Source organism: Rousettus aegyptiacus, unplaced genomic scaffold (assembly GCF_014176215.1).
Source record: "Rousettus aegyptiacus isolate mRouAeg1 unplaced genomic scaffold, mRouAeg1.p scaffold_m13_p_10, whole genome shotgun sequence".
In the NCBI taxonomy this organism is placed as follows: domain Eukaryota; kingdom Metazoa; phylum Chordata; class Mammalia; order Chiroptera; family Pteropodidae; genus Rousettus; species Rousettus aegyptiacus.
The window spans coordinates 67,272,740-67,299,335 of NW_023416285.1; the positions used below are offsets into that span (position 1 = coordinate 67,272,740).

At 38.3% G+C, this 26,596-nt stretch overlaps 1 protein-coding gene across 5 annotated transcripts in view; it reads right to left on the minus strand.

The window, feature by feature from the left end:
- The window catches only part of ATP10D (ATPase phospholipid transporting 10D (putative)), a 102,470-nt gene that overhangs the window by 13,129 nt on the left and 62,745 nt on the right, over window positions 1-26,596 (minus strand). For 4 of the 5 annotated variants that reach the window (XM_036227962.1, XM_016161183.2, XM_016161187.2 and 1 more), the window contains 9 exons: window positions 20,674-20,862; window positions 18,311-18,920; window positions 17,584-17,690; window positions 16,688-16,814; window positions 14,921-15,105; window positions 11,305-11,611; window positions 8,518-8,594; window positions 7,411-7,536; window positions 4,549-4,749 (listed from right to left, as the gene is read on the minus strand). In XM_036227962.1, coding sequence (XP_036083855.1) covers window positions 4,549-4,749; window positions 7,411-7,536; window positions 8,518-8,594; window positions 11,305-11,611; window positions 14,921-15,105; window positions 16,688-16,814; window positions 17,584-17,690; window positions 18,311-18,920; window positions 20,674-20,862 — 1,929 coding nt within the window. The remainder of the gene's footprint in view (window positions 1-4,548; window positions 4,750-7,410; window positions 7,537-8,517; window positions 8,595-11,304; window positions 11,612-14,920; window positions 15,106-16,687; window positions 16,815-17,583; window positions 17,691-18,310; window positions 18,921-20,673; window positions 20,863-26,596) is intronic. The other variant, XM_036227963.1, reaches the window with a different exon arrangement.

Below are 26,596 nucleotides of genomic sequence, written 5' to 3' on the forward strand. Positions count from 1 at the left end.
TGAGAGAAAACTCTATTCTTTCATTCCCACTCACAAAAGAAGTGGGATTTGTAAATAGTGGTAGAAGAATGTGGAGTGCTAGCTGAATGAGTTCACAGGTGAACAAAAATCCCTGATGGAACTCTTCAACCCATATTGCTTTTATCACTGGGTCAACCTTAAATCAACCTGAAACAGGGGAAGAGTAGTACTAACTTTCCATTTCCTGTTGATATGAAATTACTCTTGCAAAAACTTTCCAAATCCATCTACTCCTATCTCCACTACTCCCTTCATTTTAATTCACTGTCAGCTCTTTCTGTGAATGACTGGATAGCCACCTAACTGACTGCTCTGCTTCCTCTCCTACCCTCAGTCCAATCTTCTCAGGTCAGCCATTTTTAAAAACTGTAAATCAGAATACTCCATCTTCTCATCAGTTGACTGCCTTCTATTCCTCTGATGACTTCTCACGGCATTTCCAATATAATCAAAGTTCCTTCCCATGGCCTATAAGGTATGCCCACAGAAGCCCCTGCTCTCCAAGGTTCTCCTCCCATTCTCACCCTCATCATTCACCATGCTCCCACGACAAGAACTTTATTCTGTTCCTCAAACATGCCAAATCCATTATTTCTTTGGGGGCTTTACCTGCGCAATTTTCTCGGCCAGAAATGTTTTGCCCTGGACCTTCCACATAACCAGTTCTTCACTGTTCATATTCTAGCTCAAAAATCACTTCCTCACAGAAGCACCCCCCAGACCAAAAAAAAAGGCTCACTCAATCATTTATTACCATGGCATCTTTATGTCTCTCGTCACCATTAAAATAATCTTATTTGTTTGCTTAATGATTTCCTGTTTCTCTCAACAGAATGGGAACTTTACAGATTCTTTGATTTCTTTTACTCAAGTGATTAAAACAGTACTTGGCACATAGCAGGTACTCAACAAATACCTATTGAATTAATAAGCTACTCTTATGTAAGTTTTCATGCGCTAAACTGCTTCCTACCAAAAGCTTATAGAAAGAGAAAGATCAAGTAGAGACACTAGTCAAGTGATTGAAAACAGGTTTTCAAGCAAGAGCCAACTCTGACTGAATGATAATGTACATGCAAAATGATTCTGAGGCTGCATTCAGACCCACTGGGAAGGATAGGGTGCTATGGTTTATTAATGACGTCTGCCACAGACAAGAATGATAACCATGTATCATATCCCATGTTATTTCTTAACATGTTTTCAGTCTCATTTCCTTCCAAATGCAAAAAAAGAGGCTGAAATTGTCTTGAAAATGTCTAATTATCTCCTAAAGAATACAACATTATAAAATATACAAATTCTCCTTTTATTTTCTTCCATTCTTCAAAAGACTACACTTGGAATTTTTATATTGATCATTTTTTTTTTTAATCTCTTTGTCCTCTGGAAAATCAAACAGTGAAGATTCATTATTTCCAGTCTATTTTTCCCTGTTACCTTCATTTACTATTTCCTCACAGGAAATAGTCTACCTGCCTTTCTTCATCCAAGTGTCCAAAGAATCTAGGAAGCATAATCAAATGGTGGAAGAGCATATAGCAGAATCAAAAAAGAAAAAAAAGCGACAACTAAAACACTACTGGACAAGAGAAAATAATTTGAGGATAAGTTAAAATATAACTTCATGCTTTTGGGGAAGCAGAGGTTGCTCAAAAAACCTAGAGCAGAAAGGTAAAAAATACAATTTCTCCATGGTCAAGTAAGTAAGAAGACGTAGGGAAGTAGAGGGAGAAGGGCCAGGAATAAGATAAATGAGAGGCTGAAAGGATCTGGAAACTGAAAGGGAAAATCTCGACATGAAGTCAAAGCCAGAACAGAGGTTGGGGTGGGTGATGAGAGATGGGTAACAGATGATTGCTTCTTGGAAGGGAAGTATCTGACTGTAGCCTTCCAGATCCATCTCCTTTCAAGGAAAGAGATTCTACAACCCTGGAGAGTGTACTTCATGACACTGAAGACAGCAAATGGCCCAAGCATAAAATAGAACTTGTTTGGAGGCCAAGTTCAAAGAAAGGACAACTCTTCTGGAAGGTAAAATAAGTCAATTACCTTTTACCAATGGCCACATGCTAGGTATCTGCCTATCGCTTACCATATATTATAAAACTGGCCAGTTTAATAGAACAATGTGTGCACAGAATTGATAACAGGTTCGACAATAGGAAACAATGACCTCAACACTTCGAAGGATAAGGATGGATTACAATCTTCACCTGTGCAAATGGGTTTTTTTTTTTTTTTTTTTAATGCCTACAGCACCTGGTGTTCCTAGACTGTCTCCCAGGCCCAACCCTTCTTAGCTTCCAAGATCAGACAAGATCAGGCATGGCCATAGGTGCAAATGGGCTTTTAAAACACCCGCTATAAAAACTTAGACGGTCCCTCCTTCACCCCACTTTTCCCAACAGACTTGGAATCTAATTTAGGCCGGGGGTACAGGACAACCTTCATTAATACTGAGCACACATTCCTGCATCTTGGCCCTGAACTTTAAGTCAGACTGGGCTCCTTGATAAAAACCCCATGTAGTTATGCAATCTGAATGGACTGTATGATATTAAAGGATTATAAGGATTTCTTCTTCCCTGAAAGCTGAATGTGTGACTTCTCTGTTGGCTGCTCATATAACCTAAGGAAATTAAATTAGTCTCTAGTCTGGAAAAGCAGTTCAAGCAAGAAAAAAGTTGGTCTGACAAAAATAAATGCATTATTTTAAATTCAAGATTTCCTCAAGTTTCTGATTAATTTTGGGGGGGGGGGTAAAATATAACAATATTGAGAGCTTAATATGGCTAGAATTTTTAGACATATTATCTTACTTATTCCTCACACCACATCTATAAAGTAAACTGAAGTACAGGCAAGTTAAATAACTTACCAAGGTCACACACCACAGAAACAGAATTTAAAGTCAGGCTAAGCATAACCCATAATTTCTAACCTGTGCTGATCCGCATTATTGTTTTAAGAATAGTGAGTAAAGCCCAACACACAGATTTCATATGGTGAGTCTCAGTAATGTTTGTCCAGTCCCTCTATAGAAAACCCTCTTCCCGACCCTGTCCACGTGGTTCAGCCCCGAGGAGGAATGATATATGTCCCAAGCCTGATCAAATGAGAAAATATTCTTTCTAGCCACAGTGATAAACATAGGGACAAGTGATAAACAAAGGTAAAGGCTTCCGCCTAGGCCAATGAGTCACAACCAGGACATTCATAGGTGCTTTAAGAATAACAGTGTTGTCACCATTACTCCTAGATTTTGCAGCAATATGAGCCAATAAATTTCCCTTTTTCATTTAGCCACTTTGAGCTGGTTTTCTGTCACTTACAACTGAAAGAGTTCTCAATAGAATATCTGACTAGACTGACCCCTCAGCTCTGTCCACTATCTAGGTGTCAATAGGTCGCTGGTCCACCTTACTACCCTCTACGATCCCGACAATGAACTTATGAGAGCACTCTGGATTTCTGGCAATAAATACCATGGTGGGGAAACCCAAAGACTAAAGATAGCATCAGTATTCTTTCTGTAGCAAAGCGTTCATGGTAGACACCCTGTGCTCAGGAGCCTGGGTCTACCTGCCCTGGGCACTAGCTCTGGGAAATGGGCTGACTAGGTACTTTCCTGTGCCTGACCTTTCTCATCTATGGTGTGGATAATGATTGCATCTCTATCTTGCAGGGTCATTTTGAGGATCAGATTTGTGTATGTTGTGCACTTAAAAAAGTGCTTGGAACATAAGAGGCATTATATAAATGCTTGTTAAGTACTATATCAATTAGTTAATAATTAAAATTACTATTAAATTTGTGATGAATTAGAAAGAAAAGAGTTTCGAGATAGCTAGATCAATTAATTGGCCACTACGATACCCTAAGAGACGATGAGGGTAGTGAGAGAAGGATGGCGAGGGGTGGCCAGATATAAGGGATAAATCGCTGGGAGACTGAAAGAACTCAGAGATCACTAAAGTGCAGGTAGGCACAGTTTTAGGACAAGGGGGCCATTAAGATCACGCTACTGTTCTGAGTGAAGAATCTACCTTTGGCTTTGGAACCAGGCTGAGAAGGGTTCTGACACTGGCTCCGCCATTTTTCAGTGGTGAGATTTTTGGAAAAATTACTTAATCCTTTTGAGGTTCAGATTCTTCATCTTAGAATGGGAACAATACCAGGTTCTCTCTCAAAGCGTTTTGTGTATGAGATAGGGATGTTTAGCAGTTTGCACAATTAGATGGCAGAGTGGAGTTTAGTAAATACTAGACATTACTAGTTATAAAGTCTAAACACTGGATTTCTTCTTATACGCACTCAAGGTCTTTCATAGTTTTACCTGTGTTCACCTCAGAAGCAAATAAGTTAATATCTGCCAGGTTAGTAGAGATCTTTTAAAATAACAAGACAATACGAATAGTTTTAAACCATTCTGAATGTACAATATTTTAGCTGGACTGATTGAAAAATACCCTGACTTTGACAGTGGATATAAATTAGTCTAAGTGTTTTTGCTTTAACACCTACCTCTGATTTCTGACCACTCTTATAAAGTTCAGGCAATTGTACAAGGGTCTCTGCAGACACATCTTTCTCCAAAACACCATAAATGACAGGAGGGGCAGATGTGAAAAGGAGGTTGAAGAAGATCAAAATCCAATAGTCAGTCATGGATGTTCCTGAAAACCCACAGAAGAACTGATACCAGAAAAGGAGGTTCACGTAGGCCTAGGGACACAAAGAGGAACATTCACTTCTTAGAAATGGCCATTTTGACCTGTATGATCTCAGCCTCTCTCAGCACAGTTTCCTCACTTACAAAAGAGAAGATAAGCACATCTTACCGTGTGCTTTTTTTTTTTTTCTTTTTTGGTAAATGTTTTATTAAACTAAAAAAATATACACATAAATACACATACATACATACATATAAACACATACACACACTCTCTTTACTGCGTGGTGCTGGCACTGTTCCAAGAGCTTTCCATAAAATTCAATTAATCTTCATAACGACTTGGGAATTATTCTTGTCCCCATCTTACAGATGAAGAAATTGAGTCAAAGAGAGGCCTAGGAACCTACCCGAAGCTACCTGGCTAATAAGTGGCAGAGCTAGTATTCGCCTTGAGATATTTTAGCTGTAGATGAAGAGAACATAGCCTAGTACCTGGTATGTAGCAGGCATACAACAAATGTTTATTCTGGGTCCACAATTAGCTTTAATGGTAAAATGGGATGATGGCAGCAGGGTGGACAACCATCCCAGTTTGCTTGGGACTGAGGAGTTTCCCAGGACTGAAGAATTCCCATGAGATTCTTCAGTGCTAAAACTGGGATAGTCCCAGGCAAACTAAGACAATTGCTCACCCTAGAGGCCAGGAGCATATATCCTGCACTGTTCCCTCCAATATTCTGTCTCCAACAAATTAAATTCATATAGCAAAAGCTCTGTGCCATGAAGCAAGGAAGGTCAGAGAAAAGGATAATGGACTTAGATACAGGGAGTCCTATTTCAAGGCCTGGGGACACTTTCTATTGATTGTCTGACTTAAGGCCATTTTTTCTCACCTCCCTGAATTTTGATTTGCTTGTTTAGAAAATGAGAAATATATCATCTCAAGGCTTAGTATCAAGATTAAGTTAAAAAGTCCTCATGACCTGTAAAGGGCCTCACAAATATTAAGATGCTGTAGTTGTTGGCATCATAGGTACACAAAACACCTTAGGAGCCACAATCCCTTGGACAGTTTCTTAGTCCAGGGTCCATGGACATGCATTATGCTCAGTTCCTCAAAATGTATCACTTTTCAGTACATGTAGTTTGGGGCACTATTCTAAAGAGTGAATCCATAGTTATCATAAGTATCAAAAGGTTGTCCAAGACCCGGGAACTCGTCTCAGAAAGATAAGCTACTCAGATGGCTCTGGTATGGGCCCTTTTCTCCACAGTTTATAAAGCATTCATCGTTGGCTAGGTAATTAAGAGAAATAAGCCTGGATACCAGTGTGAAGGGACAGATAGGGTCACAGAGCAGAAAGGCCACAGGTCCTTGCTCCCTGGTGATGTACTCTCTGCTAATAAACACGCCCTCTCTCCAAGAGCATGTAGCATCTCTTTCTAATATTAGTGATTCTTAACCTTCAGGTTTAATCTGGGGTTAAAAGGAGGTAGGAAGGGAGTGAGTTATTTCACAGTAGAAGGTAGAAAAACGCAAAGATGTTTTTTAAAAAAGAAAAAAACCTGGGATTGGGGCTCCTCATTAAAAGTCATTGATCACTAAGTCCTGGAATTTTAAATGAAAAATTATGGCTCCCTACAGAATCACACAATCCAGAGACATAAATTTCAAGAATTTCCACAAAACAACAAAGTTTTATTAAAGTTTGATTAAATGTGCTAATTCTAATTAGTAAAGTACTCAGTGCATCCTAAAAAGTTCACTGTGCTTGAGGAAAAAATGCTCCTGCTGACCTGTCTCTGTCTCTCTCTGTCTCTCTCTCTCTCTCACACACACACAGCCTTAAAACACACATTTAGTATATCCTAAAAATAACCCAATAAATTTTTCCCTACAGATGGCATTTCAATAGAGCAATATAAATTTGCCTACTAACATGCTACATGTGAACTTTAAAAACTAAAAAACATACTTTTTCTTAAAAAAAGACATATTTACATTATTGCCCCACCTAAAAAGGATTTAAGTGAAGCAATATAAGATCAACATGATTTTTTTAAAAAAGAAACTGAAATTTAAATGGTAGGCCAAAGCTTAGAAGCCAGAACATCTTGGCAAATTCTGGCCTTTTAGGAATTATGTAATTAAAATCAAGTTCCTTTACCATCAAATAACTACAAAACACAAATATATTTCATAGGCTTGCTAGAGAATTCTTGCATCTGTGAATACTACCCAGCTATAGGCTAAGGCATCATACTGGGTTTTTATCTGTATCTTCAATACAACACAAGGGACATCAATTTGGGGACAGTATATATTTTTTGGTATCTCCTATAAAATGGAAGCAAATTGTTTCATTTTCTACTGACAGACAGTATTAAACATTTCATAATTCTGCTTGTCACAACCTTTATATAGAAGGTCAAATATTGGATTTTAAATGAACTAGACAGGACTTAATTAAATTTAAATGCATAGGGAAAAAAACATGCTAGCAGATGGACAAGCCTAACAATTTGCTGTCAGTAGCTGAAACAGCACATTCCCAGAATATTTCTCATTAGACAGCAGGAGTGCTCCTGGCTGCTCCCAAAACATCAATACATGAAGTGAGCTTAGCCCAGGGCACTTCTTCTTTACCCCTTAAGCAAGCAGGATTGGAAGGTGGGAAGAGGGAAAGGCCACATTCTCTGGACCTACATACCACGTTCTTGTAGAAAAAATAGAGAATCATGTTGGAAAGTCGTGTATAACACCAGTGCCCATGGACAAGAAGGAGCTTACTGAGATGCTTAAACTGGGAAATGGCAAAGTCACTGGCCATCACAGCCTGCAGAGACAATGAAGAGAATGTTGCCCTGAACAATCAAACATGTCAGAGGAGAAACAGCATGGCACCTGACCGTCATCAGGCTCACATTAGTCAAATATATTTTAAACCTTGCATGCAGACCAAAAACCCCTCAACAAATGAAAACAAAAACCCAGAACCCAAACAAAAAAAATTAAACTCCAAACAAACAAAAAGCATAAATACTAGAGACTTAACGGGTTGCCTGAGGTTATTGTTCAGCTTTCCAATATAGTTGAATAAAACAAGACTTCACTGGTTACTCGTGATGTATTTTCAGCAGATGTACTTCTCCCTAGAAAGCAGCTCCCTTAGCAAGAGCTCTATGCATTACAATATGCATTCACTTCTCTTCGATGAGGAAAATATCAAAGGTACTGCAATCATGATTTTATGTAACTGTATAGTGTTAGGCAAAGAGATATTTGAATTTTTTATTTTTTAATTTTTTCTACAGGTGTTGTAATTTACAATTCTTGGGAAACCCTAAGCCTCACATCTCACTTTTCTCTGACAAAATATGTTTCATATATGAAAAAGCAGTCTTTTGGGTAAGCTTCTATCTGAATTTTGTGCCTAAAAAGCTATCCAAAATGCACACACATATGAGTACAGACAGGACACTCTCACCCCCTTCCTTCTCTCTTCTCTTCCACCTCTCTACCTCTTTAGGATCTTTACATCTTTTATTCAAATTCTTAGTAGCTTTTGTCAGTTGTAAAAGTCACATAGTTATTGCAAGGCTAAAAACATGTATTCTTATAATCTAGATAAGCTATATTTCTTAAACTGAGCAAGTGAACCATATAGCTAAAATTACCCAGGAAATAATCAACTTTCTATCTGTCATTTCTGAACTAACCACAGACAGCCTCACTCTACCAGAGATTTTACCATGGAGAACATTGCTTTTGGATGGGCGGGTAGTTCATGGTATTTGGGTACAGAGCATCCACTCACCTGCATGCCTTCTTGACCTGAGATCCCTATCCCTACGTCTGCCACCTGTATCATGCTAACATCATTGGCACCATCACCTTCATGGGACAGAAGAAAAGGTGAGAGACATATGAATAAAGAAAAGATGCAAACTTTGCAAATCGAATGAGGCCACTCAAGCAAAAAAATCCTTCACAGTTTATCCCATGTCTCCAAGGTACCTGAAAGCTGATTAAGATTATTTTTCAATTAGCGTTGACATTTAATGTTATTTTATATCAGTTTCGGGTGTACAGCATAGTGGTTAGACATTTACATAATTTACAAAGATGCTCCCCGATTAGTACCCACCTGGCACTATACATAGTTGTTACAACATTACAATATTATTGACTATGTTCCCTATGCTGTACTTCATCCCTGCGACTATTTTGTAACTACCAATTTATATTTCTTAATCCCTTCACCTTTTCCTGTCTACTTTCAATTTTCCAGATATAACCTACTTTCTTCCGGCCACTGCACATGCTGTTTCTTATAGCACTGCCTTCATCACCCCCGCCCACCTTGCTGGATTTCAGTTGTTCTTGCTGCAGCTTAGATGTCGCTTCCTGTGGGAAATCCTTCTCCTATTCCTTTCAGATCAGATGCCCCTTCCTTTAGCTCCAGCACCACCCCATGTATCTCTATCACATGGTATTATGCTTTCCATAGATTTCTTGGTCTCCCAACACACTGGATGCTTCTTAACAGAGCTATTACATTCCTGTTGGTAATGAACATTTGTTGTTGCCAACTACCCACTGACCATTCATTTTTTTCTGGTAATAGTATCCTGATTTTCCTTGAGAACTCTTGAGTCCATGCAGTTAGTGAGGACAAACCCAAACCCCCAGATTTAGGACAGTCAACTGACCCTGGCCTGGATGATTAGCATTATCTGTTACCTGGCCTCAGTGGTTGGTTCAGAGGTGAGGTACAAGACTCAACTTAACTGATATAATTGATACGTCTGAGGGGTCTAGCTTCCAGAACATCTGGATCTGGGGGCTTGGACAATTCATTCATTTATATGTTCATTTAATAAAATAGTTGAATAAAATTCTACCCAAATCCTGATATGTTATTCCGGCAACTTGAAAAAGGTACTATTTTTTTTCACTCAGGTTGTAAATAGGACAGGATCTAAACCTGGGAATTTTCAGAGGCCATATCAGCATCCTGAGGAGAAGAAGCTACCTGAGACTGAAAACAATCCTAGTGAAAGCAGAGTCTGGAACAGAAGGCTGGGTCCTTATCTTGCTACTCTCTAAACACTGAAGTATCTCAGAGCTTAATCCTACACTGCTTCTCTTCTCCATTTATATTCATTTTTTGGTGATCTCATCTAATTTCAAGGCTTTAAATATCATCACTAGACTTAACGGTTCCCAAATTTATATGTTTAGCCAATTCCTCTTTGCTAAATTCCAGACTACGTATCCAGCTGTCTACCTGACATCACTACTAGACATCTAATGGACTTCTCAAACTTAACATATGCAAAATCCTACTCCTGACTCCATTTTAGTAAAAAGCAGCCCCATCCTTTCTGTTCTTAGAAACAAAACCTTGTTGTCCCCCTTACTTCCTTCTATCATATAGCACATCAAATTCAGCAGCAAATGTCACCAGCTTTTTCTTCAAACCATATCCATTACCTGACCACATCTACTACCTCCTCTGTTTCCATGTGGGCTCAAACCGCCATAGTCTCACGCCTCAATAGCCTCTCTACTGGTCTCCTCTCTCATGTCCTTGCGCCCCAACAGTTACTCTCAACACGGCAGCCAATGTGATCCTTTTAAACTTTAGGCAGATTGTGTCCCACCTCTGCTCTAAGTCCTCCAATGCTCCCTTATTCTTCAGATAAAAGCCAAAAATTTATAATGGCCTCCAGGAACCTACATGATCTGGCAGCCTGCCACCTCTCTGCCCTTCACTAACCTGCAGAAAACTCTTCCCTTCACTCAGTCTGCTTTGGCCTCAAACAAACCAAGCAGTCCACAGCCTTCACTTTCACTGTCTTCTCCGCCATGAATGTTCTCTGCCACAGACCTCCCGTGGCTCCCTCCTCATTTCCTTTGAGTCTGGCCTCCCACACAAGCTCATCAGTGAGACCTTCTCGGAAAGACATTTAAAATAGCAGCCCCTTTTCCCTCCCCTAATGCTTTACATACCCCCAGCTCTGTTTTATTTTTTCAATTGTATTTTAACTATCTGATATTTTATATTTTTATGCCTTTTTTGTTTTGTTTCATTTTTCATTTCATTTGTTCACTATATACGCTCCTCCTAGATGTAAGTTCCTTAAGAAAAGGTGCTTTGTCAGTTTTATATACTCTTATATTTCCATTGCCTAGAAAACTGTTTGGCACTGAAGACAATAAATATTTGTTGAATGGATAAATGAACTGTTCTTGTCTCTGAATTAAACTTTCCTGAAGGCAGAACTCCTAGATTTTTCAGTTCTATGATTTAGTATATTACCCTCTTCAACCCAGTTGAGTTTGGGTTCTAACATGTACCCCAGAGTCCTGACTATAATATTGTTTTCCATGTCACATCTCTACCACCTGGTTCATAGGAAGTGGTGAAACAGGTGATGAAGAGAAAGGGGAAGGCAGTAGGAAGATGGAGAGAAAGAAGGAAAAAAAAGAGGGAAAATAGGGAAGGAAAAGGCCAGCTAGCCAGAAGGGTAAACAGATATACAGAAGGAAGAACAGACAGAAAATGAGAAGCACGGGGCTGGGTTCTACCCCCACTCACCAATGGCTAAGGTCATCACCCGGAGATGGTTGCGTACCAATTTCACCACCTCGCTTTTCTGCAGTGGTGTGGCTCGGCAGCAGACCACAGCTTGACAACAAGCAGTCAGCTCTAGGAACTGCCTTTGCAGACTGTCCTGCAGTGCGAACTCCAGGGTCTTCCCAGTGATAATGAGTCCGGCCCGTAGCCCTGAGTCCTGGGAGGCAGGAGGCTGGTATAAATCCTCACTTAATGATGCTTGCTCTGTAGAGGGTGGATTCTTCTTAAGTTCTTTCAAAATTGTGCCCATCAGTATCTCACAGGCATCCTTGAAACAAGAGGAAAAGACAGTTAGCCTTGGGGGCTCTTTGGTGGCCACATCCTGCTAAATTTGTCACTCTCATTCTTTAGCAATTGCTGCATCAAGGCAACCCTAGGTAGCAAATCATAAGTTACTTTCTGAAGACCTCACAGCTCTCCTATTAAGACTTCTGTGTATATGTGGGCATCAGTGAAATTTACCTTCTCAAATAGTGAATCTCAAGAGCCCTTTGGTCTTATTCTGGCAGTTAGTATCTTTTTGACTTTAGGCAAATTATGTAACCTCTCTGAGCCTACATGTTCTCATCTAAAAAATGCAAATGTCTACATCACAACACTGTTGTAAGGAATAAGTAAAATAATACATGCAAAGCTCCTAGTGTAAGGCATGACACCAGAATTTAAAACAGTAATTATTTTTATCTTCTTTTCGATTCCATACATTCACTCATTCTTTCATTGAATATTCATTGAGAATTTACAGACTTACTCTGGTCAGGATGTTCTTAGTGGTTGGTGCCTGACATTTAACTGGTGTACATCCCTCCACTCTCCTCACCCTACACTAGTTAGGAAGTTCTTTAAAGGCAGATATTACTTTTAATTTACTTTTGAAGCCTTCACAGTGTCTAAAAGAAGGCCATATCAAGCACTCAATAAGTATTCGCTGAATGAAATCTACTCAAGAAGACCAAAAATAACTTATCCAGAAATTATTGTTAGATGACCACCAAGAACAGAGCCAAGCAAAATTTAGGTGTTGTGCTTTTATGTTCATACGCTAAGCCTGAAATAGTTTATTCAGGCAAGAGCCCCTCACTCAGATGTCATTTACTCTTATTTCAAATGCTGTTTTATCAAGCATTTGTCAACCCATAACAAAATAAGACAGGTAGGGAAGAAGTAGATAGGAATATGTGGGCATGATATAACAAAGACTTAATAACCACTTAAACTATAAACAGATTCAACTTGAACATGGAGCTACCTGGCACCTGTGCCTTTGGAATGAACCTGATCCCAACACTACACAGTATTCGTGGCCTTCGCATGCTCATTATGCACAGAATGCTGTCTAAGCGGATGTCCTCTAAAATACGAACATAAATTTTCTATAGTTTTATGATTCTAGACTGATTACATAGATGTTTTTATCCTCTTATTTGCACATGTATGTGTTTAGTTGTAAAAATTAACTATTTTCATTACAAAAGTATATATGTACATACACACACGTAGTCGATCTTCATTATTTGTGGGTTCTATATTTGTGATTTCACCTACTTGCTAAAATTTATCTGTAATACTACAATCAATATTCATGGTACTTTTGCAATTATTTGTGAACGTGTACAAAAATTTTGAGTCATGAGATGTCTACTTTTCCAGCTGAAGCTGAACAAGGTGATGTGCCTTCTTATGTCTGCTCTCGTATGTGAACAGTGTCCTTTTCACTGCCTGTTTGGTGTCACATTTTTCACATTTTTGTGCTTTTTGTGAGTAATTTCACTGTTTAAAATGGCCCCCAAGCATATCTACTGTTCCTATGGACAAGAAAGCTATGATGTGCCTTATGGAGAAAGTATGTGTATTAGATAAAGCTTTGTTTAGGCCTGAATTATAGTGATGTTGGCTGTCTGTTCAGTGTTGATGAACTACATTTACTATAATTTGATTTGCAAGCTTAGGAACAAACATTGAAGGAAATTTGTAAAAGTGAGGTACTATACTATAGAAATGAGCAGACATTCTATTAGTTGCCAGGTGGCCCACTTAGAAAGTCACAGAGGGAATTCCTTCACTAAATGACAAGCTGGGCTCCATGACCTTCAATTCTTTTCTTAATTCTTAGCATCTCCTGTAGGGTGGGGAGCAGGAAAAAGAGAAAATAATACCAGTGACTGAGCCTCTACTATGTGCCCAGAACTTTGTATGCATAGACGTGAGTCATCACAAACTACACTATGTTCACAATGTTCTGTTAGTTACCTAGAAAATCCGCACAGTTAGAATAGCTATTGACAGCAAAATAAAAACACATCTTTTGTACTTAGAACAGTCCACTGTGGATACTCTGTAACGATTTCTTGAATTGGTAGTGTTAAATATTTTTACTACAAATTGTATATTTATAAATAAATTTCGCAATCCTAAAGATGTTACTGCTTACAAAAATGTCAAACTCAAAATTGAACACTAAGAATTGATTACTTCGATTACTTTTCCTTTTTAATGTTCATTAATTTACTTGCATTTGCTAGTATCACATTAATTTATATTTTCTCATTTAATGCCTATAACGCCCTATGCAATGCGCATTACTCACATTATAGGCAAAAAAAAAAAAAAAAAAAAAAAGGCTCAGGAGGCTAATTTCCTAAGATACACATCTGGTCACTGGCAGGCCAAACATTTAAAGCCAGGTCCTACGAGCTTTAGGGCACATCCAATTTAGCAACTAAAATGACTAAGCATTTTCTTGTGTTCAGCCCCTGGGTGGTATGAGGAATTGGCTGGTGGTTGTGGTTATAGGTCCCTGGGCCACTGCCAAGGAGAACCCACTCTGTGCTGAATAAGGAAAATTCTTTCCTCATAATGTACAATCTAGTTGGGTTGTACATAAAAACAAAGCTAACCAGACATGGTAGACTGTGACAAAAGTTCAAGATGTGATCCAGATAAGAAGCTCCAGAGGATTTCCAAGAGGCCAACTGCCGTGACAGAATGAATGTAGCTAAGTCAGACTACTGAGGAAGGAGTGAGGAAAGTTTTCCAAGCTAATTAAAAAATATGCATAAATCTTAGACTATCACTATATTAGGTATTAGGAATCTCCTGAAAATAATAAAATGCCTCTTTAACTGATTAGAACATTTGTGTTAGAGACTGGGGTGGGGGGAGTGGGTGTTGAGAAAAACAGGCTGGGTCCAAGCCTCTTATGTGCTTTCTCCTTGAAAAAAAATATTTTTCCCTTTCCCTTAAACACTACAAATTTTTGATATTTTCAGGAGCACTATCTAAGAATTGCCAGTAGAGGGCATGGTTACCCTGAGAGTCTATTTTTAGAATTACATAAAAACATTAGTCACCTGGTTCCAAAAGAAATTATCACTTCCCTTCAATCTAAAAGGTTTCTCCAAGCTTTTAGAAGAACTATGAAAACCTCACAAGTACAAGCTAGGCTGCTAGATAGAATAAATAATTATCAAGGAACTAATGGTTATCAGTTTATCTTTCTCCTTACCTTCATCAAATCAAAAATGCTCTACTGGCTTTGAAAAAAACAAAAAGACTGGTGTAATCTCACTATACATACTTTACTTTGGGTATTGAGGACAAAGAGCTTGTCATCTGGCTCCAGTAGTTTGCACGCATAAGCTATGTTGACAGCTGTCTCCTGCTTGTCACCTGTCAGCATCCAGATCTTGATGCCAGCTTTGTGAAGGGCTTCTATAGACTCAGGGACCCCCTCCTGCAGACGGTCTTCAATGCCAGTAGCACCTAAAAAATAACCAAAGTGCAATAGGGCTTCTAAGAAACAAAAGTCAGCTGAAGCTCACCTAAGCTATAATTGAATTATATCTGTTAGCCAACTAGTCCTTCTCTAGTAGCTTCTAAAGATCCAAAAGAAGTGTGAAGACCCAGACCAAAATCATATATGAGGTACTATTCGGGAAGGAAGCCTTAGAAATCAATGTGTTTTATCAAACTCACTTGTTCTTCTTTTGGGTAGCTTTCTTCTCTGTAAATTGAAGGCGGCAGGGTGTATCAGTTGCTTATATAATCTGCTCTATTATTTTATATTCCTGTGATACTCTCAACAGTAAAAGCAGGATTTTAAAGAATGCTCTCATCAGTGAGACATAAATTTTTAATGTTCTTTCATAGTGCAACTCCATGATTCCCTTTTCTGAAATAATTGGGGCCAGATAAGCTTTGGAATTTAAAAGTTTTGCAGACTTGAAAAAGGTAATATGGTACCTATGTCCTATTTTGTAATATCTGATAATTAAGCATATTAATATTTTTGCAGTAAAAAATATAAATGTTCACGCTAATTAGGATAATAAAGGCTTAAAACAGTCTTATCAAATCAGGCCTGATTTTGCTGCCAAACAACTTTTGGCAATTGGCCCACAGAGCATTTTAGAGTTTGAAATTTCAGATGGGAAAATGTGGACCCTTGATACTTGCACTGCCACAGAGAAAAAGACTTAGCAGTGGGCATCATTACTCCATTGGCTAGGTACTAAGTGAGGTCATTGGTTTTCTCTGAACCAGAGGAATCGAGCTCAGATTCTGGTCCATTGGTGTATTAGTGCTTCCATTAGAAACTAGAGTTCCAGACCCTACGGCAGACACTTAGAATTATTTGGGGAGCTTCGAAAAATTCAAATGTACAAGCCACACATCAGATCAATTGAATCAGAATCCCTGGGAATGGGTTTTCTTAAAGTGCTCCAGATGATTTCAAGATACAGCTCAATCTAAGACAAGAGATGTCAGTTGTACAACCTTTAGTTGAAATCAGAAAGTAAGAGAGAGAAATACATTTCCTTAGTCCATTTGCAGGTGCAGAATAAAGAACATGGGCCTGCAGCCAGGAAGACCTGAGTTTCTTCCTAGCTCTGTCAGTTACTAGCATGAGACTCTGAACAAGTCACTGAACTGCTCTGTGCCCCAAGCATCTTCCAAATAAAGTGAAGATTTGTTGTGCAGATTCAAAAAGAAAACATATGTTAAGTAACTTATCCAATGCCTAGTGAGAAACTTTAGCTTTCTTCTCTTAAACCTGGATATTTATTTGACTTTGTACAGCATGTTAAGTGTTGTGTTTTTAAATGATCTTCTTAAGGATGATCACCCCGATCCCACCAAAAATGAAATCTAGTTCACTGCTCTGGGAAACAGAATGGAAAGGATTAGAAGCTGGGTAGAAATCAGACTGGGCAGGATGGGGAGAATCACATACATCTATTAGATTAAAGTGGAAAAAAAAAAAAGCACTGGTGACTAACTTATTTAGAGATGTCGAGTGTTTTTCAAAATTCTCCATTCAGAAAATTCAGCACAGTCCACTTACCAAGTAAAGTTAGTTTGTTCTCCAACCGCATAGCAGATTCAAGTAATAATTCTTCCCTGTTGTCAATGCTGGTTTCAGCTAAAAAATGATTCCTCAGCCATTCTGCATATTCAGTGTCAGTCATGACCTATGGAGTGAAAAAAGAGCTAAGAGGCAGGCCATATCGAGGGGGAGATATCAAGCAATCAACTTGTTTTAGGTATTCCTTTCTCTGGGCACACTCATGCCAGGTCTTTATCCTCACACACCTGGTCACAAGCTTCCTGAATTCTGTGATCAGACCAGTGTAACACTGATGATGAATGGGCCCTATAGCTCAGTATCTCCAGGAAATTCTAGGCACCATATATGATGTAAATGAGTTAATTATACCAGGGAGTATGCAGTTGGGAGAAGTCTCCACTTAGTTAAATTCAGGGTGATTCAAATGGTGCAGTTGAGAAAGTGGTATCAGAATTGTTCAGGTTGAGGTATGATGTAGGCAGCAGCATCTCTGATATCTTCTGATGGTTGGTTTATGGGGTTACTTATTTGTAAAAGTAAAAAGAGAGAGGGGGCCACATTGGTGAAGCAAAAAAACTCTTGTTCCAAATAAAAACTAAGGTCAATTCCTGGAGAAAGAACCAATGATATATTTTCCTTTGTCTTCAGGTTGCCACAGAGGGAGACATCTACATATGTCAGTTCTTATAAAGCAGAATGTAATACAGGGGGTTAGGTAGTTTCTACTTGTTCACACATAGTTGTAAAGATGAAGAGTGCAATATCAAAAGAGACCCTCTTCCTTTTCAGTGAAATGATCCTGCCCCTGATAAAAATGTAGCCCAATAGATGTCAGATTCTCCTAAATCAAATTACTTTGTGGGTAAGAATGAGCAGTGTACTAGTAGCCTTACCTTCTTTGCTATACATAAAGTGCGTAGGCCTTGTTTGGCATAGTCATCCAAATGTTCCTGGGTTTTCTCCCTTATTATCATTTGTTGTTTTTCCTGATTTGCTCCATCTGAAATAATTAACAAAACACAAGTGTTCCCACTGGTCTACCCAATTACAGACATATTTTTAAAAATAATGATAGCTTAAGCCACAATGAACAAAAGGCCTTTAGGTTTAAAAATCCAAATGTGCATTTATAAAAGGAACTCTCAGAATAAAACTTTCCCTTTTCTTTCTCTCTGGGGAGAGAAAAAGACCAAGAACTAAATACAACACCATCCCCACACCATCCACAACAAGAGTAACTTATAACAACATCAGCAGTCATTCATGGAACACTTACCATTTGTTGGGCACTGGATAAAGGCTGTACATGTGTTATATATGGTATGACACTAAAGGTCTGAGGAACCTATAAAGAAGGTACTATAATCCCCATTTACTGAAGATTTAGGCAAATAGTTAGGTAACTTCATTAAGACACAGCTAATGGCAGAGTCCGCACTTGAATCCAAGTCTGGGTCACCCCAAAACTTATATGCTTTCTCACCAAATCCTAAGCAGCTCCCCTTGCTTCACCAAGTGTGACTGACCCCCACATATCTGGCTTGTTTGCTTTCATAAAACCAACGAGAGTGGTCTTTTAATCTGAGCCCTTCATACCCTCTCAGTTCTGTACGAACCTACCTGGGGAAGCCATGGAGAGCAATTCCATAATAACAGAATCAGCGCCCTTGGTATACACCACGACTTGGTTGGAAAGGGGGTGCCGAACCACAACAGACATTCTTTTTCTTATCGAGTCAAAGGGCAGGATGTGTAGGAGCTGAAATGTTAAGGGTCCCAAAGCAGCGAAGTCCACCACGACCTGCTCTGGTGTCCGGGACTGTAAAGTGCATTGGTAAGCCCTGGCAGCATATACCAAGGCCGCTTCATCTGGGCTCTCGGCCTCATAACACAGGTTAGGGGCCAACGGCTGTCCAGGGAGGGAATCCGCCTTGCTATTTGCGACACCCACATCACCATTTTGTTTCTCTGTTTCTGTTGGGCAAGCTGAGTTACCAGAACTCTGCTGGCTCTCTCCTGTCTGTGAGACCTCTTCCTCCACAGGTGAAGCCAGTTTCATTCGACTGAAGAGAGAGAGTCTGCTCACAAAGGTGTTGGGGACCCCGGAAGATGGCTCTTTCCCACTGGCAAGAGATGGTGAACTTGATCTTCGGACAGACAATCGTTGGAAGAGGTTTTTAATTTCTTCCAAAGATTTAGTGGGCATTCCACTCAGTGAAGACAGTCTAATCTAGGAAAGAATTTGGGAAGGTCTCATTAATCAATCAAAAGACATTTGTGACAACTTTGAAGTCAAACTGGGAAAAAATTAGATATGAAGAGTTACACTCCCTTAAATAGCTAGCAGACTGCTTCGCACTTAAACTGCCATAGAAAACATTAACAAAAATAAAAATAGCCATAATGAAAAATATGTGCTAAGGTTGATGGCATTACAAATCTCTACAACCGTTTAGGAAGATATTTGACAACAGATAGTGAAAGACTTAAAATGCTAGTATGGTTAGTAGTGCAAGTACTTATAGTAATTTTTCCTCATGAACTAATTTAAAATACAGAAAATCAATAATCTTCATTATATGTACCCTTGCAATAACAATTTAAAAACTATAAGCAAATTAAATAATCAACAGCATATTAGATTAAGAAGACCAATTAACTGGATCCTAAAATTTTCTCATTCAGAAATACCCAAAGAATTTTTCCCTAAAGATTATTTTTATAATAGTTTGAGGAACTCAGGATGGTCGATTTTCAAACTTATTTTTGAGGTGAAAAATACGCCTCAATCACAGATGAGCTTTCTGTATTCCACATGAATTCTGATTAGTTTTTTATTCACTGCCTATCATTACCTTGAAATATGAAACTTAGGCTCTTACATGCCTACAGAGATTTTATTTTAGGCCATAAAACATTATATTCTTTGGGGATAAGGCATCAATATTTCATAAGCAGAAAACACCAAAAGATGCCTACTTTGGAACGAGATGTGCACGAAGAAGTATTGGGAGAAAACAACACCCCGCGATTTATTCTCTAATTACATAATTGCTTTTTAAAGGGCAACTTTCTAGTTGAAACCTTATAGCAATGTAGTTTCTGATCAAATGAAAGCTTAATTAGAAATAAGTTATTTTTTTGTTAAAGCTGACCACCTCTGAAGTTGCCAAAAGAAAAAATGGTCTAATGGAAAATTAAAATTTAATGGCGTTGTGCTGCAAAGTGGATTTTAAGTGAATGTGTGCAAAAGGGGAGGTAGTTATACACAAGAAAGCCAGCACAGTAAGAGGTGAATCACCAGTCTCTACATCGAGTTTTTCTTTTTAATTGAAAATTAATTTTCCCTACATTCTAAGCTACAAATAGACTTTCGTGGAAATTGCAGAACCTAGTTATGTTACAGATGTATTAGATTTTACATTGATTGAAACTAACCCAACTGGTACCTGAAAAAGGGACATTATCATTAACTATGATAATTAATCTAATACTTTATATTTTGCTTAATGTAGCACATACAATGTTGGAAGTCTCCAAAGTCTCAAGGAAAGCTTCTATTTGGTAAGAAAACTAAGCAAAATGAACAGCCACATTCCACAAGCACCAGTTTTCATCAGCTACCCTCCCAGAGGCAAAATAGTGTAATAGCACTGAGCCACACTTTTTGGGTTCAAATCCTACTTCCTCCGCAAACCCATCCTGTGACCCTGGGCAAGTTACTTACCCTCAACTGTAAAATAGGAAATAGCAGAGTAATAGTACCTAACTCATGAGGTTGTTGAGGGTATTAAACATGCTAATAGCAGTAAATCACTTAGAACACTTTAAGTGCAGAGTACAGATAAAATGCTGTATAAATGTTAAGCTGCTATATTAGCCACTATTATTATTAACAATTATTATCCATATAATAAGACCAGTACATTTAAATCCAAAGTTCTTTTCTGGAAAGTGATTTCTGTTTATATTAGAGACCTTACTTTCTGTCGTGGTTGGTTAGGGGCGGAAACCACCACTGTGTTGCAAATTGCCAACGCAATGAAGAAGTCGACGATGTACAAGGTCTCCAATGGAGGACCTGGGACGGTCTCATCTAGGGAGGTAAAGAGCTGAGGTGTAATCTGATTAAACTTGTCCAAAAGCCTGGTGTCTGGAACCACATCTGTTTCCTGGAGATCCAATAAGACAAAGTGTTGTTATAAAAAGTACCTAAATATGACAGTTTTAAATCTACATGACAATTAGCTTTTATAACCAGAATCTATAAAGCATGAGACAGTAAACTTTATTATTCTAAAAAAGATTCATGGGAAGTGAGAATAGAAAAATAAAAGACAAAAAAATGGAAAATCCAGAATATACAATGTTAATGGAGACTGCCTTGACTATTAAACTAAGCAGGAGAAAGGAATAATAACGCCTTTCACCAAAATCTAGTTGGCTGAGTGTTTTCATATTTTGAAATACACAGTACCACGGCTACATTTTATTGCATCTAGGATTCTACCTTGGGGACAGATTCATCCAATAGCAACTGATGAGTTATCGAGTCTTTTTTAAAGTGAGGGTATTATTCATACCATGTTATTTTAACATAATATTTCATGGCTCAAGTTACTGCTATTGTTAAAAACTAACCTTCCAAAATAAAAATTACTAAGACCAGGTTACCAGATTTATCATCACTTCCTAGTAATATTCTATAAGACATTAATGAGGGTTCTTTGAAGAAATTTTTAATATCCAATATATTTGGCAGTTCTGCCCTATGCCCTCCTCTTAGAGATTCTTTGTAGAAAATAGCTCAAGAGATTCTGCTATTAAAATAATACACTATTTTGTTTAACACCATACTTCTCACACTTGCTTAGGAGTATTTTAACAACAACAAAAAAATGTTATAGCAGAAATCTCTTTATAATCTAGTAACATATAGTCAACTACTTGAAATTTTTTCAGATGAGTCAAAAGAGGGACTTCAAATCAAATTTTCACAAAAATACCATTGTATTCTAGAATAGATTTGGATGCAGTTGGCTGTAAAGCATACTGAATGCAGGAAAGCCCGGAGAGGTGATTTAGAGAAAAAAGTAAAATATGGAGATGTGTGTTATGAGACTCAGGACAGTGGCTTATATTTTATGCTTAGGAGTTTGGAGAGAATTAGCATAGGCTTAATAAGAGTACAGGCTGGAAATCATATGGGTTTGGGTTCAGGTCTTAGACTCACTGTATACTAGCTAATGGCCTCAGGCAGCTTAACTCTCTAAGCTTCATTTTTCTCTTCCAAATAATGAATGGTGACAATTACACCTACCTCACAGGGTGGCTATATAAAGTAAATGAGACAATGGGTAGGTTGAGACCAGCACAACAGGAACCCAAATAATGTAATGTTTCTTTTCCTTCTCAAATGATCCACTTACCCTCAGGCAGGTTATGAGGTTCACAATGGATTTTAAAGGTTCAAGTTATCTGCTGTCACAAAACATTCTTAAATTTCTATCTAAATACATAGATATCTAGTGTCCTGTAATATTTGACATAGCAAAATTTGAATCGTATAGTTTGAAGGAGTTCATGAATGAATTGGCCACATTGCCGCATGAGACTCAAACTAGTAACATTGAACTGGTTCCTGTATTAGGCCCTCAATACTCATAGAACCACCTTTTCCTCAGAGTCAGTAAAAGAAAGTCTGAGAGACTTCTCAATGTTCAGTCAACCAAGGGGTATCTGGGAAATCTGTTGCTTGGTATTTATCAAGGCCTAGTGCTTATGTGACTCCATAGTTTGGAGAAATATATGCAGAGGCATCCTTCTCAGAAAGTTTATACATATTAAGCAAACAGCGAAAAGTCTCATACTGAAATAAGTTTAAGAAATGTTTAAATTAAACAGATTTCTTTACTGTAGCACTTCTCAAGAGTTTAATGGGTACTAGGACTCTGAGAAGAGGCTAGTATGAGCGGGCTTCTCAAATTTATTTTTTAGTCATGTTTGTTCCAATGAACACATCTGGGATTGAGTGAGAGAAACTTAGAAGCTAATAGCGATCTCATTGAACCAATGAGCTCCATACTGACTGATACTGGCTTCAGAACATAAAGACTACTGCATCCTGAAGTCAATCTAAGACTAATGAAAGGTTTGTAACTTTGTCTTTGTGAAAAATGCTATTGACACAAGTCAATCTGATATGTAATTTGGGGAATTTAATGACTGCATGACTGAGAGCTTGTGCTGTGACCACGAGAATAAAAAAAGATATTAAAGCTGGCCAAAGCTGGGGCCCTGGTCAGCAAATCTGTGTTTATAGAAAGTACTGTCAAAATAAAGATGAGAAAAATCTAGAAACTCAGGACTATGCAAGATCCTTAAAAGCATCATGAAACAATATATATAAATGAAGAGCCCAGAAAAAGATTTAAAGACAACATATCAAAATGAAGAATGAAGCATTCTTCCACTTTCACTGGTCTCTCTAAAATAAGTTAATCCCTAATGGCTGAGATATTTAGTTGCTGACATGAGGAGAATGTATTGAACTATCTATCACATGTATAAGACTGTATCTATAGGCATTTTTCTTGAGATCCAAATCTTCCTAGAGCCTGCATTAAAAAAAAAAAATTGAACTTTGCTCATTCTTCTGTGATGGACAATTTCCTCTTCTATGAACTTCTACTACCCTGAGAACCAGGCACACACTATCTAGCTTTAAATGACTCCATGCGCATGTACATCTCTCCCCATAGGGTCTGTCAGTTCCTTTAAAGGAAGGACTGTATCTTGTTTATTGATCTTTGGATTCCTAACTTAGTACCTGGCACTTGGATAAGCAAGAAAAATTTACTGTTGTCTATTACCTACCAAACACTTGTTGATTTTACATTTCACAAAGAAAAGAGTAGATAAACAGACTAAAAATATGTTACTCTTTAGAAAACAAATACATAAACCTCTCCCACTTGGATTCAAATAGACATTTTTTTTTTTTTAATGCAGAGAAAAGTTATACTCCTAATTGGAGAACACAGGGCATGATGTGGATAGATTCCAAAAATTGACATGGTTTCATGATGGGAGTACAATGTCTTTGCCTTAATTTTATAAAACAGCTACTTAAAATTTTAGATTTGCCCCCAGGATTCATACTATGCTTTCCTACCAGGTTGCAGATTTCACGCTCAGGTTACTCATCCCCTTACCCCATATAAATCCAAATTAAACAAGAAAACATCTGCCAAGATTCCTCTTTGCCTACTATATGGTATTTGCTGAAACTTTAGGGTGGCCTTAACATATAGTGAATGTTAAAAATGTTTTAAAACTGAGAGTGACAGGAACTGACTTAGTTTATGTGAAACCTAAAACATCCAGAGTGTAGTAATGGTCAAAGATACTCTATGTGGGAAATTAAGTTGGCCAAGCAGCTCTAATACTGTGCCCAACTCCTCCTCTAGTTCCACCTATATCTGCGGTTTTTATTTCATTTTCCGCTGCCACTCCCACTCCAGTTTTAGGGACTCACCAATCTACCTCTACAACTTTGGCTTAAGTATGGAAACAGATGCTTTCTTCTGGCCCCCTCACATTCCTAAATACCACAAACCTGAAGAAAAAAGACAAAGGCCAATCACCATACATTGGCAATTCCTTTTCCAGACCACAATTTTCTACAGTCCTGTGATTCTGAGCCTTTGCATGCACCACATACTATCTGTCCTAAGTGCCTTTCCTTCCTCTTCGACTCTGTAAACCCCAACTTAGTAGTTTAATCTTCACTCAAGTTTTACCTCTTTTAGACAGCCTTTCTGATCCCTCCTCTCCTCTTTAGAGATGCTCACTACCTTCTATATGCCCTCACTATACTTTGCATTATTGCATCTCGAACACAGCATTATATTTATTTACTTATACATGTCTGCCTTCTCTACCCAGAACAAACCTGAAGGATGAAGCTTGGCTTATTTATTTTATATCCCAGTGTCTAGTATTATGCCACTGAATCTCATTAACCCATTAATTAATTCATCCCATAAATATTTATGGTTGAGCTATGGTGTCAGGCACTCCTCGGGGAAAGCAGTGTGCACATGATGGAAAGGATCTCGGCTTGCACGGAACTCACACTCTAGTTGGGGGAGACAGTGAATCGAAAACACTAACCTATAAACAAATAAGATGCTTCTAGATTGAGACAAAGAAAGATGGGGGAGGGTGAATGGAAAGTACTTTGGATTGAGCGGTAGGGAAGTTTACTGAGGAGGTGACACCTGAGCTGAGACCTCAATGACAGGAAGAAAATACAATACAAAGGTCAAAGAGCATATCAATCCAGATAGAATGAACTGTATGTTTGTTATAGGAAATCCTACAGAGAATTAAAGAAGCATAAAAACATTGGCTTAGAAAGTAAAGGTTTCCATTTCTAAAATAGGTAACATGAACCCATGGCTCATGGCCTTCAGTACAGTTCTAATGCCCGAAGGCTAGCATATTTTTGCCAGCACTTTGCCTAAGATCCTCTCTCTGGCTCGAAACCTCCTCCACTCCCCGTCTTCCCACCGATGTAGGTGCCATCTTACAACCTCCCACTTCTAGACATCATGGCTCTCAGTGTGCTCTCAAGCTGGTGTTCTTAGCTTAAGCTCCATAGACAGGCACTTGGAATCGCATGCAAAATTTTTACAGATGTTAATTTCTAAGGCCAAAGATGTATAGCTTTCTCAAAATAATCTCCAAAAGATCAATACTGAGTGATGATCTCATGTTTCAAGACAAACCTAATTATCCTATAAAAGGATGTGGTATTGAAAACACAACACAGAACCACTATACCAGAGCACCTACATAAAGAATGACATGTGTCACTGGATAGAATATAGGGTGCATGAAAACAAAATGGACTGAATGGGAAGGCTGAGCCCGTTATGCAGCTTCATTTAACAACCTTCAAAAATGCTCTGAGAATGGACACGTGAGACACTAAGATGTTAAGAATTCAGGATGAGTAAGTCTTTGCTCTCAAGGAGCTAAATGGTTTATGTCAGAACCAGAAATAAGGGTAACGTAAGAAGGACCAAAGGAGAGAAGGAATGTGTGCACAGAACTCAGAAGTGGAGAAGAGCTCTTGAAGTCTTCATAAGAGAGGTTATTTAAGGTAGTTTTTAAAGGAATAAGTATTTTATCAGATTTGGTAGGGAGAGGAAGGTTGTGAAGGGAGAATACATTAGAAAGGGTAAATGGTATAGATAAAAACAAAGATTTTAAACTAAGAAATAATCCTTTGCTCCAAGAAGAGAGTGAGCCTGGATCAGGAAACCAAGGAGAGTATGGCACAATCCCCCTTGGCCGCTAATACCTTGCTACTTCCACTAAATGTGAGTCGACCTATGATTAACAAGGTGGGTGGAAAGTATAAAAAACCAGTAGAAGGATAGGTAAAAAGATAAAAGAGAAGAAAATATATATTTCTGATATAGCCTGAAAATGAGTTAGAAGAGGTTGCATGTGTATTCTTTCATTTTTTTTTTCAGAAGTTGGTGAAAAGTTAAGTTTAAACGTTTAGAATAGCCTGACATATGGCAAAGATACATAACAAGTTTTACATCTTTAGTGCCACGGAAGCGAACTAAATGAGTTGCACTGAAATGATCACCTTCATTGCTGCAATTTTTTGTTGGCAACTTTGAAAAGAGCCAGATTTCTCTTAAGGCTTTCATAGGACTAATGAGACCACTGGGGTCTACTCAGATCATGTCTCTACTTTGAAAACCATATAATAGATTCGACGTAGAAGCACAGTTTCCCCAAAGCTGATTCATTCTTGTTATGCCACCTACTTTAGAGATCACTGACCAGTTACAGTCTCATGGCTGAGGAATCCTCATCTTGGTA